Source organism: Phaseolus vulgaris, chromosome 11 (genome assembly GCF_000499845.2).
Source record: "Phaseolus vulgaris cultivar G19833 chromosome 11, P. vulgaris v2.0, whole genome shotgun sequence".
Classification (NCBI taxonomy): Eukaryota; Viridiplantae; Streptophyta; class Magnoliopsida; order Fabales; family Fabaceae; genus Phaseolus; species Phaseolus vulgaris.
Window position 1 is genome coordinate 52,715,167 of NC_023749.2, and position 13,651 is coordinate 52,728,817.

Here is a 13,651-nt window from a genome sequence, read left to right on the forward strand (position 1 = left end):
AATAAAAATTGCAGAAAGTATGGCGAAATTTCACAAGTTTTGGTATAGGATAGCCTTGGTTTGCACAAAATTTCCGAAAAATTCTCCCGAAATAATTTTTTCCTGAAATTCCACGTAAGAATCTCCACTTAATTTGGAACAAAACGCGACAAATTTCAGGTCAAACGGACGAGTATTCGCCCACTAAAAAATCAAACAGTTTCACACACAAACGAACCTTCCTTTCGGCCCTGGCAGTGATCAATAAAAAATTTATTGCCAATCTTGTGGGACGAATCTGGGCCTCAAATCTCAGCCAAAACTCAATAGACACAGTGGCGAACGTCTGGTAAAAATTTCAGACCGAAACACCCAAGGAGTAAGGCGTAGTAAGTCCCAGACCGAGAGTGAACAAAACTGGTTTTCCGAAACAAAACGTCCTGGATTTTCTTCCCCGTATCTCCTTTTTGTGATTCTTTTGTGGACGTGCCTCCTTACCTGGGTGCAAACAACATATGGAAGTACCTGTGTGAAATTTTTCAGCGCAGTACGGACCCAGAATAAAAATTGCAGAAAGTATGGCGAAATTTCACAAGTTTTGGTAGAGGATAGCCTTGGTTTGCACAAAATTTCCGAAAAATTCTCCCGGTATAGTTTTTTCCTGAAATTCCACGTAAGAATCTCCACTGAATTTGGAACAAAACGCGACAAATTTCAGGTCAAACGGACGAGTATTCGCCCACGAAAAAATCAAACAGTTTCACACACAAACGAACCTTCCTTTCGGCCCTGGCAGTGATCAATAAAAAATTTATTGCCAATCTTGTGGGACGAATCTGGGCCTCAAATCTCAGCCAAAACTCAATAGACACAGTGGCGAACGTCTGGTAAAAATTTCAGACCGAAACACCCAAGGAGTAAGGCGTAGTAAGTCCCAGACCGAGAGTGAACAAAACTGGTTTTCCGGAAACAAAACGTCCTGGATTTTCTTCTCCGTATCTCCTTTTTGTGATTCTTTTGTGGACGTGCCTCCTTACCTGGGTGCAAACAACATATGGAAGTACTTGTGTGAAATTTTTCAGCGCAGTACGGACCCAGAATAAAAATTGCAGAAAGTATGGCGAAATTTCACAAGTTTTGGTAGAGGATAGCCTTGGTTTGCACAAAATTTCCGAAAAATTCTCCCGAAATAGTTTTTTCCTGAAATTCCACGTAAGAATCTCCACTGAATTTGGAACAAAACGCGACAAATTTCAGGTCAAACGGACGAGTATTCGCCCACGAAAAAAATCAAACAGTTTCACACACAAACGAACCTTCCTTTCGGCCCTGGCAGTGATCAATAAAAAATTTATTCCAATCTTGTGGGACGAATCTGGGCCTCAAATCTCAGCCAAAACTCAATAGACACAGTGGCGAACGTCTGGTAAAAATTTCAGACCGAAACACCCAAGGAGTAAGGCGTAGTAAGTCCCAGACCGAGAGTGAACAAAACTGGTTTTCCGGAAACAAAACGTCCTCGGATTTTCTTCCCGTATCTCCTTTTTGTGATTCTTTTGTGGACGTGCCTCCTTACCTGGGTGCAAACAACATATGGAAGTACTTGTGTGAAATTTTCAGCGCAGTACGGACCCAGAATAAAAATTGCAGAAAGTAGGGCGAAATTTCACAAGTTTTGGTAGAGGATAGCCTTGGTTTGCACAAAATTTCCGAAAAATTCTCCCGAAATAGTTTTTTCCTGAAATTCCACGTAAGAATCTCCACTGAATTTGGGACAAAACGCGACAAATTTCACGTCAAACGGACGAGTATTCGCCCACGAAAAAAATCAAACAGTTTCACACACAAACGAACCTTCCTTTCGAACCTGGCAGTGATCAATAAAAAATTTATTGCCAATATTGTGGGACGAATCTGGGCCTCAAATCCCAGCCAAAACTCAATAGACACAGTGGCGAACGTCTGGTAAAAATTTCAGACCGAAACACCCAAGGAGTAAGGCGTAGTAAGTCCCAGACCGAGAGTGAACAAAACTGGTTTTCCGAAAACAAAACGTCCTCGATTTTCTTCCCCGTATCTCCTTTTTGTGATTCTTTTGTGGACGTGCCTCCTTACCTGGGTGCAAACAACATATGAAAGTACTTGTGTAAAAATTTTCAGCGCAGTACGGACCCAGAATAAAAATTGCGTAAAATAGGGCGAAATTTCACTTGTTTTGGTAGAGGATGATAGCCTTGGTTTGCACAAAATTTCCAAAAAATTCTCCCGAAATAGTTTTTTCCTCAAATTCCACGTAAGAATCTCCATTGAATTTGGAACAAAACGCGACAAATTTCAGGTCAAACGGACGAGTATTCGCCCACGAAAAAAATCAAACAGTTTCACACACAAACGAACCTTCCTTTCGGCCCTGGCAGTGATCAATAAAAAATTTATTGCCAATCTTGTGGGACGAATCTGGGCCTCAAATTTCAGCCAAAACTCAATAGACACAATGGCGAACGTCTGGTAAAAATTTCAGACCGAAACACCGAAGGAGTAAGGCGTAGTAAGTCCCAGACCGAGAGTGAACAGAACTGGTTTTCCGAAAACAAAACGTCCTGGCTACATTGCAGAAAGTAGGGCGAAATTTCACAAGTTTTGGTAGAGGATAGGCTTGGTTTGGGCTAAATTTATGAAAAAAAATATCCCGAAATAGTTTTTTTTTTAAACTCCCCGTAAGAATCTCCACTGAATTTGGGACAAAATGGAACAAATTTCAGGTCAAACAGATGTGTATTCACCCACGAAAAAATAAAATAGTTTCACATTCAAACGAACCTTCCTTTCAGCTCTGGCAATGATGAATAAAAAATTTATTGCCAATCTAGTGGGACTTATCTGGGGCTCAAATCTCATCCAAAACTCTATAGACACAATGACGACCGTCAGGTAAAATTTTTAGACGAAAATACCTAAGGAGTTAGGCGTAGTAAGTCTGTGACCTAGAGTGAAAAAATCTTGTTTTCCGAAAACAAAACTTCCTGGATTTTATTCCCCGTATCTTCTTTTTGTGATTTGTTTATGGACATGCCTCCTTACCTGCGTGCAAACAACATATGAAAGTACTTGTGTGAATTTTTTAATCGCATTACGGACCCAGAATAAAATTGCAGAAAGTAAGGCAAACTTTCACAAGTTTTGGTAGAGGATAGCCTTGGTTAGCGCCAAATTACTGAAAATTTCCCGAAATAGTTTTTTCCTGAAATTCCATGTAAGAATCTCCACTGAATTTGGGACAACACGCAACAAATTTCAAGTCAAAAGGATGAGTATTCACCCACGAAAAAATAAAACAGTTTCACACAAATGAACCTTCCTTAAGCTCTGGCAGTTATGAATAAAAAAATGTATTGCCAATCTTGTGGGACGAATATGGGGCCCAAATATAAGCCAAAACTCAATAGACACAATGACGATTGTCTAGTAAATGTTTCAGACCAAAATATTCATGGAGTAAGGTATAGTAAGTCACAAATCGAGAGTGACTGGATTTCCGAAAACAAAACGTCTTGGCTTTTCTTCCCCATATCTTCTTTTTGTGATTTGCTTATGGACGTGCCTCCTTACATGCGTCCAAACAAAATATGAAAGTACTTGTGTATATTTTTTCATTGCTTTATGGACCCAGAATAAAATTGTAGAAAGTATGGCGAAATTTCACAAGTTTTGGTAGAGGATAGCCTTGGTTTGCGCCAAATTTCTGAAAAATTCTCCCGAAATAGTTTTTTCCTGTAGTTTCACGTAAGAATCTCCACTGAATTTGGGACAAAACGCGACAAATTTCAGGTCAAACGGAAGAGGATTCACCCCCGAAAAAATAAAATAGTTTTACACACAAACGAACCTTCCATTCTACTCTGGCGGTGATGAATAAAATATTTATTGCCAATCTTGTGGGATGAATCTGGGGCTCAAATCTCAGCCAAAACTCAATAGACACAGTGACGACCGTCTGGTAAAAATTTCAGACCAAAATACCTAAGGAGTAAGTCCTAGACCGAGAGTGAAAAAATTTGGTTTTCCAAAAACAAAATGTCCTGACTTTTCTTCCCCGTATCTTCTTTTTTTGATTTGTTTATGGACATGCCTCCTTACCTGCGTGCAAAAAACATATGAAATTACTTGTGTGAACTTTTTCAACGCAATATGGACCCTGAATAAAATTGCAGAAAGTATGATGATTTTTCACAAGTTTTGGTAGATGATAGCCTTGGTTTGCGCCAAATTTCTTAAAAATTCTCCCAAAGTAGTTTTTTCCTGAAATTCCACTTAAGAATCTCCACTGAATTTGGGACAAAACGTGAAAAATTTCAGGTCAAACGGATGAGTATTCTCCCACGAAAAAATAAAATATTTCCACACACAAACGAACCTTGCTTTCAGCTCTGGCAGTGATGAATAATAAAATTATTGTCAATCTTGTGAGACGAATCTGGGGCTCAAATATGAGCCAAAACTCAATAGACACAGTGACGACCTGCTGGTAAAATTTTCAAAACAAAATTCCAAAGGAGTTAGGCGTAGTAAGTCCCAGACCGAAAGTGAAAAAAACTGATTTTCCGAAAACAGAACGTCCTGGTTTTCTTCCCCGTATCTTCTTTTTGTGATTTGTTTATGGACGTGCCTCCTTACCTGCGAGCAAACAACATGTGAAAGTACTTGTGTGAATTTTTTTCAGCGCATTACGGACCCAAAATAAAATTGTTGGAAGTGGGGCGAAATTTCACAAGTTTTGGTAGAGGATAGCCTTGGTTTGCGCCAAATTTCTGAAAAATTCTCCCGAAATATTTTTTTCCTGAAATTTCACTTAAGAATCTGCACTGAATTTGGTACAAAATGTGAAAAATTTCAGGTCAAACGGATGAGTATTCACCCACGAAAAAATAAAGCATTTTGACACACAAACGAACCTTCCTTTCAGCTCTGGCAGTGATGAATAAAAAATTTATTGTCAATCTTTTGGGACGAATCTGGGGCTCAAATCTGAGCCAAAACTCAATAAACACAGTGACGACCGTCTGGTAAAAGTTTCAGACCAAAATACCCAAGGAGTTAGGCGTAGTATGTCCCAGACCGACAGTGAAAAAAACTGGTTTTTCAAAAACAAAACGTTCTGGCTTTTCTTCCCCGTATCTTCTTTTTGTGATTTTTATTTTCATGTTTTATGGTATTATGAGAGCACCGCAAAGAGAATATCTTATGTTATTCGTGGATTATTAATGTGATATGATTCCAATAACAAGATAAAGATGTTTCATAGACATGTTATGGAGTCAACTTGAGTTGGAATATGATTAGGCACTTTTTAAGAATTGGATCAATGTTCTTAACATTCAAGAACTCACCAAAACACAAGTAACCAAGCCAAACTCACATAGAAACCCATTTTGAACAACAACCCATGGATAGAAACTCAAGAACACAACATATAGGAATTATACCCATGGAGGACGTGACAAAAACAGCAAGAACAACCAATTTGCACCGATTAAAATTGAATATAAGTGCAGAAAATGAAAGAGGACATCATAAGGAAGAGATTGCACCGATTGAAAGTGAAAACAAACAAGTAGAACAAAAAATGGGTAATTTGGAATAAAGGGAAAATGGATGAAGAAGATGAAATGAAATAGGGAACTTATGTGGTTGGAGTTCTTGGAGATGACAATAACAATAATTTCATATGTAACGTCACTTTACATAAGGATTCAAATTTGTATGTAATGTTCACTTTATGTAATAATCGATATTTAAATAGCAAATTTCTTGTAGTGAATATTTGGTCACTAAATGAGTTTTTATGTATTTTGGTTATTAAATTGGTTTCAATGAAATTGGTTGTTAATTTGGTTTCTATATAATTGGTCACTAAATTAGTTTCTATATATTTGGTCACTAAATTTGTTTTTATTTAATGGTAACTAAATTGGTTTCTAAATTAGAATATAAATTAGTATCTAAAATTAGCGACCATAATTTTAGCCACTTAAAATTATTAGTTTCTAATTAAGTTAGTGACTAATTTTATCATTTTAGAAACCAAAAATTTAGTTTCTAAAAGCATTTTTTCTTGTAGAAATAAATTTTTAATTTTAATATTAAATACGCATTAAAGATAGCTTAAAAGTACATATCAATAACATTAATTGTTTTTTAAAATTATATTAATTAAAAAATACATCTAAACTAGTTTATTCAATATTCATAATCGTTTAATGGTAGAATTCCTCTTTTAATATAATTTATTTTATATTTTCTTACCCTAATTTTTTATCATACAAGTTACTATCTCTTGTAACCACTAAAGTTGATTATTAAGTTAATTATCTTATAACACGAAAGAGAAATATATTAAAAGTGAAGAGTTTGAATAATTTACATGAAGTTTTAGTTTTTAATTTCTTTTAAAAATATTTTTTGTTATCACCAAAGTCACGTAACTATACAATTTAATTAATTAGTCTTATTAAAGACTTAAAAGAATTTATACGTAAAAGATACCACGTTATCACCTTGGTGTGATTAAAGATAAGACTTTTTTGTGACCCAATAATTAGTATTAAAGATGATTAATTAAGAAATATCTTCTTTAAAGTGATGTGTAGTTAGGATTAGTGAGGGGTTGTTAGTGGAAGTTAATCAAGATTAGTAAGAAAAGCAAGCACTAATTGAAACGTGCACGCAAGTAGCATCAAAGTAAGTGTATTTTTGGATTTTTGAATAGTTTTTGGTGATGTGATTTGATTCAACATGGAGTCAACAAGCAACATGAAACCTAGTTCGTGCAACCCATGTTTGTAAAAGGTTAATTATAAATTAATCTTGCTTCCAACATCACAAGAATGGCAAAAGCATGAACCATTTCAACAACAAATCCATTGATTTGAACTAGGGTTCTTAACACCCATTTTTTTCACTAAGAAAAATGCATATTATTAAATTTGCATTTTGTAACATGATTTTAAATAAATAAATAAAAAAACAAGATGATCCTTAAACAATTTTTTTCTTTTGAGGAATCATTTTTTTAAACATAACTTTTTATTTGTTAATTAGTCATCTTGATTTCGTTTGATAATAAGAAATCAAAATAGGAAAGTGAGAAATGATAGAAAATTAAGTAGAAAATTTGTGTATGATAGAAAACTAAGTAGAATTTGTTACACATATCAATTGTCATTTGATAGAAACTAGGTATATCTTAGACTCTAAATGAGTTACATCCTAACTAACTATTATTTATAGTTTTAACCAAATGATAAAGGTTAGATCCAAATTCATATTAAAACTTCAACAATTAATATGAGAGAGAAAATCACAAATTCAATTTTCAATAAAATAATTATTCAGAAAAAGATTATTGAAGGTTACATAATTATTAATCATTATTAATGTGAGGTAGGTGTAGGTGAGATAAGACAATTACTAAGGATGGGAGATATTGTTATAGGTAGCCACCTCCATAAATTATAATATCAAACTAAACTGCCAATTTGGTTTAAAAAATGAAAAGGAGAAGATATTTAATGCACATAACTCATAAGTAATTTTGTTTATTTTTTTAAATAATATTTTTTTTTCATGTTAAAATAAATAATTGTTGTTATTTGAAATCTCAGCCTAATTGAGATCTTAATTGAAATCTCAGCCTAATTGAGATCTTAATTGAAATCTCAGCCTAATTGAGATCTTAATTGAGATCTTAAGTTTCATGTGATAAACATAATTGTTATTATTTAAAGTAAAGTGTGAATCTAATTTGAAATATCAAGTTTTATTAATATTTAACCTGAGAGATTTATAAAAAAATGACCATATAAAGCAATGAAAATATGAATTCCTGATCCTAAATGAAAGAAAAAGATTAATTTACTTATCACAAACCATTTCTTTTTTACAAGACCTCATGACAATTGATGGGTACTTTTGCCACTTAATTTCTCAGTCATCATTTTACCTCTATTTCTTCCATTATTTATGTGGAAAAAAAAAAGAGTAAAACCTGATCCACTTAATTTTCAATTTTCCAGCAACCAAACAGAACATTAGAGAGATAAAAGGGAGAACAGGAAAGTATATCTATAATAGATAATACAATAAGGTAAATAAAATGTTTGAAGTGATTAAGTGTTCTTCACATATCACAATTTAACAACAAATTTGTGTCATTCCAACTAAATGTTATTGCCAAACAATCTTTGGAGACCATAGCACAACACCAGAAACTTCTAATGGCCTATGGCATTTACACTGCATTACATAACAGTAGAACAAGGTAGAACAAGGGGCAACAGAACATCTTTCAAGAATGAATTATATCCATATGCAATAAACTAATCAATCTGTACAAAATAACAAAACCATTGATTTCTAAACACTATCTTTGTCTTCCTATATGTATCTTTTCAGTTTCATATTTCTTCTTTACAGAGAAAGTCCAGCTTCTAAACCTTTAGAAATCATGTATTAGTGTATACAGATCATAAATCAAAGCTTGATGAATGTCATCTTCCCATTTCCTCGGTCATTTTATCTTAGGTTGTGTAGAAGTTCAACAACGGAACCTGCTTTAAGGAGAAATAAAGAAAAATTAAGTTGCAAAATAATTGCTGAGGAGTTCTGGAGCTCAATTTTTCAAAATATTTAACTTGGAAGTCAAATTCTGGTGCATGGTACCAAGGAATCAAACCCAGAGAAATCTGAATATAAGCCAGACAATGTTTTCAAAAATTAAACAGATAATATAACAAGAGAGATTTTAAAGATTTTATGTTTTAACTAGGTTGAACCTGGGTTGTCATAGACATGTAAAAAGAAAACCAGGAAAATTTTACAAATATTTTCATATAAATAAATAAAACCACAGACAATAATATTTAAAATTTGTTCTAACATAACCAAAATGATTTAGCACGTAAAAGAAATGAAAAATATACTGTATTGGAGTCTAAGCTATGCCAGTGGCACATCAAATAACTAAAAAGAAAGAGGTAAAATTTCTCATCCTATGCAAACGCACAAAAAATATAAAGGGTAAAAGGGAAAAGCTTCTAGATATAAATTGGAGTTAAACCGTTCATTGCATCACACACTATCATTTTCCCTCCATTGGACAAATTAATAGAGAAAGTCTGAGTTTTAAACATGTTTAAATTAAACCAAAACAATTTTAAAAGCTCTAATGGAGGGTAAAAAGGTGAAGTACTTCAACCGTGTAATCAGTTTAAATGGTTCAGCTGGTTCACCATAGACACATTTGTTTTTCACTAGTTTATGAACATGCAGGTCAGAAATAACCTGCCAACTACGACAGGGAAAAGTAGAATATTCTTATTGTCATAAATTGGAAAGCAAAACAATAAAGAAAATGGAACTTACCTTTCAACAACCCCATAGCAGCTTATTCTCTACTAGATTTTGCCCAAAAGAAGCCTTTCTTCGGGGTTGACTGATTATCTAGCATGGATTTGGAACTCCTTGTGCCAAATGAGAAATGTCTCTTAAGAAAAGGTTTCCCATTAGAGCTTCTCCCACTAGAACTAGAATCAATTCCAAGACCTTTACTAGCTTGACGCCATTTTTCTCTAAAATGTTCGTGCGCAACAGAATTATCGTCAATATCACTGTCCACAATTTGGTTCCTTGATTTCTTATTTTTAGCCTTCAAATCCATTTCAGCTTTCAGAGCTTTTTCAGACAACTTAAGAGTATATTTCTCACCAAAAGTGCAAACTGGACAAAGTGGATCGTACTTGTTGACTTCAGGTGTCAAACTCTCCAAGCATTCAGCATGATAAACATGCCCACAAATAAGGACAGAAACTACAGAAAGGTCATTACTAGCAATTATCTTTTGGGACCCCCAAGAAGATTTCTCAGTTAAAAGTTTTGAGCAAACACCACATGCTTGGAAATCAACTGGAGAATTTGAAAACTGACTACTGGATCTAACCAGCCTTTCACAATTGAAACCAAATGACTCACTATCAAATGACCATCTTTCTTTGAGGGAACTGCCTGTCAGCTCAGAAAAGCCAGACCTAGACCAATTACCTGAAGACCCACCATGGGAGTGCATACCAGATTCATTGCTCCACGAAGGAAACACTGGCCTCTCTTCAGATACATAAGAGTTGCTAGGCGTCTTATATCCAAAGATTTGGCTATCAGAAACTTGACAAGATAGTTGCTCTCCTGTGGAATGGCAAGCCCACCTTGAAGTGGTTGAGCTGGATGGAAATGGGTGACTATCGTATGGCTGAGGTGATACTGATGAAGTAGAAGGCAATGAATGTAGGGGTTTTGTGGGATACGGGCATGATATTGTTGATGATTCAGCCAACCTCTTCGCCTGCATAGTAATGCAGATGTACGAAGTGTATCCAAAAAATCAGATAGAAACTACTGATAGAAACATAAAATAACAGCAGATTCCTTTATAATTACAACCTCACCTGTTCCACGCTCTCATTTGTCAAGACATTCCTTGAAATAGTTTGATCTGAGATAAACATAAAAAAACATGTCAGATCTATAAATCAACCAGGTGAGAACATAATAAATTACCAATGGAATAATTAAAACAGGATAGAAAAAATATTTTTTAGAGAAGGAGCAATCTTAAAAGTACATAATTATAGCCCAGTCTCATGAAGAGACATAAGTCCACAACTTTTATTTTATTATGATTTCAAAAAAGGCCCTGTGGTGAACTGGAGAGAGATTTATTAACTTAATCATGTGTACACAATTGACACAAACATATATGCCAGATTATCAAACATCAATCAAGCAAAATAAACCAATAATCTATTTCAATGAAGAGATAAGTATATGCTTTTCTTCCTTGGTCATATCATATGCAACGCCTCCTTTTGGCCAACAAGAAAGACTATTCCACATGGAATGTCTAAGAAAATCTGACAACTTAATTGCAAGAGACATGAAACTAAATTGCTCTCATTTATATTTCAGTTTATGCTGTTCTTCTAACTATCACCTGCAACACCTTTCTCCGGAAAAAGAAAAAGGATAATCTAACTTACAACACAGACTCTCAGAAGCTGGTATCTTACACCAAACTACTAATCTAAATTACTCAAAACCCTGTTTCAGCATATGTTTCTTCTACTAACTGAGAAATTGTCAAATTGTCACATGCCAACACCCGATGTCTAACCCAAAAATAATTCCTACATTTCTAGATAATTGAATGGTGTTTTCCAGCTCACCATCTTCATTTTCCATTATTTTGGTTTGTGAATAGTAATTGTAGTGTAAGTTAACAAACATTAATTTATGCCATGCAGCATTTTACTCCAAAATGTTAATTTTTTAGGGCTCCATTGTGTCAGAAATGGTTAATCTAAGTCCTACAGACTTGCTACTGTGTGAGCGTGGTATAAAAAGCTAAATCTGTTCTGTTTGTTGAATTAAAATTTTAACCATGTTTTCTGCTAATTTCAATATTTTCTTGTGTCTGATAGCTTGAGAAAGAAACATACGTGAGAATACATCGCCATGTTTACACTCTATTTAATAGCTTTTGCATTTACCTCGTTAAATAAGAAATGAAGAGAAAATGAAACGACTGATAAAACTCCAATCCTAAACATTCGAACCCGAGTTGGTGTACGAATTATGATTAAAACCAGGGAGTTGATTTGATTAAAGTTACCTGAAGATGAATTTATCAGGTTCCTAGCAGTTCCTTCTGAGACTGGGGATTTTTGGGATCTACTCCTTTGATAATTCTGCAACGGGCTTCCATCCTCGGATACATAAGAGGGTTCATTTTTATTCTCCAATCCATCATTCCTGCTAATACCATTAGAAAACCAAGTTACAGCAGTATCTTCACCAGCTACACGCCCTCGATGATCCCACCTAAAGTTCCACGTCGGAGAATATCGAATATTCCGATGCATGATTTCACTGGGTGATGCACTTTGTAAAGTTTTGTCTTTGGCAGCAACACAACAAACGGCACCCATTCTGAAATAGACAGCAGTATACAGCTTCTTACATCAACAAAATCACCAATTGCACCCTCATCACCCTGGTGAACACAGCTCTATCCCTATAACAGAGAATCATTACTCAACCAGTATTCTTGCTTCAGTTAAACATATTCTTCCAAATTGAAATACCAGACCAAAAATTAAATCAGAACAGAAGATAAAGATTAATAGTAAATATTCATTTAATGATAAAAAAACCTCATAAATCCTTTTTCTTTCTGAAATAGATTAGTTTTCCAGTGTAAACTCCGGCTCAAACCCGCCAAACTTTATCATATAAAACTGTAAACAGAAACTCATCCCAAAACTTTCATCCAAATTTTAAGCCAAATCCCCCTCTAACCTGTAAAACAACCACAAAAGGAATCAAAAAATCAAACCGTGAAATGAACACCATTCAAAAGAGTTCATTCAGCATAGCCATATCATAGAAGTGTCTATGTACCAACCACACTTCATCAACAAACTCCATAAAACACAAGCATTCCATTCTCACCTTACTATTGGTGTTACCAACTTCATATCACTTGAAAAAGAAAACTCTCGGAAGAAAACAAAACAGCATGATGAACCAAAAAGAAACAACTAAACACAATTTCAAGAATTCCTTATATGATCTAATCAAACACCCCAAAAATAGAAAAAAAAACAACTCAACACTCACTCTCACACACTCAAAAAGTCAGAACGATCCGAAATCAATGCAGAAAACCCGGAATTCACAATCAAAACTCAAAACACACCAAATTCCCACAACACTAACAACCAATATTGCATTAACTTAAGTAATTAAAATTAAAATAAATAATACAAGTTTTACCATATATTATAGAAACAAAAATACACTCAAAACTCAAAAAACACCAAATTCCCATGACACTAGCAGTAATTAATACATTAATTAAAAATAAATTATTACAAATTAACACCTCATTATATTTTATGATAATGAATGTTTTCTAATAGAGAGAGAATATGAGAGAAAGTTACCTTTAAGGGAAACAAGGGTCAGAGAGAAGCATCTCTTTGAAATGAAATTTTCAGTTTCTAGAGAGAGAGAGAGAGAGAGAGAGAGTTTGTAGAGAGAGAAAGTGAGTTTCTGAAAGAGAGAGAGAGAAGAGAAAGAGAAGAAGAATAGGAAGGGAGCGGCGCCGTCTATTTTGACGACGTTAGAATGGCTGCGTCAGCGTAATTTTAGGGTTGCCGTCGTATGTGACGGCGTTAGGTGATTCCGTGGTTTACTCTCTTTATTTTAAAATAATAATAATAATTATTAGTAGTAGTATTATTATTGTAATAATATATTATATAGTATATAGCATAATTATAAAACTATAATAATTATATAATCATATACAATTATAATAATTATATATAATTATAGTATTATTTTAACATGCCATTGCCATACGTAATAATTATAGATTCTTTTCTCTTCTTTGAAAAAGTTATTTTTATTTTTTCACTCAAAATTTGTTTTTTTTTTAATATAAAAGTGAGTTTTGATTCTTAATTCCACCAACCCATGAATATTTTCAATTCTTCAATAGTGGTTTTATATTTTCTTTTAAACTGAATTTTGTTTTTTAATATATAAGTGGATTTTTAAT

The 13,651-nt window shown here is 34.0% G+C and overlaps 1 protein-coding gene across 8 annotated transcripts; it reads right to left on the bottom strand.

The window, feature by feature from the left end:
• Window positions 1-8,168: 8,168 nt before the first annotated feature.
• On the bottom strand, window positions 8,169-13,251 carry LOC137821217 (uncharacterized). 8 transcript variants are annotated; one of them, XM_068625705.1, is made up of 6 exons: window positions 13,032-13,177; window positions 12,240-12,384; window positions 11,699-12,015; window positions 10,476-10,522; window positions 9,400-10,372; window positions 8,169-8,585 (listed from the first exon to the last, which is right to left on the bottom strand). In XM_068625705.1, exons 2-5 carry the CDS (start codon window positions 12,242-12,244, stop codon window positions 9,422-9,424), a joined length of 1,320 nt encoding a protein of 439 aa, XP_068481806.1. In that variant the 5' UTR covers window positions 12,245-12,384; window positions 13,032-13,177; the 3' UTR covers window positions 8,169-8,585; window positions 9,400-9,421. The 8 variants fall into 8 exon arrangements, with proteins under 8 accessions (XP_068481806.1, XP_068481822.1, XP_068481839.1 ...); XM_068625721.1 differs by having other exon boundaries at window positions 11,699-12,100; window positions 13,032-13,173; XM_068625738.1 differs by having other exon boundaries at window positions 8,169-8,588; window positions 11,699-12,100; window positions 13,032-13,173.
• Window positions 13,252-13,651: the final 400 nt, after the last annotated feature.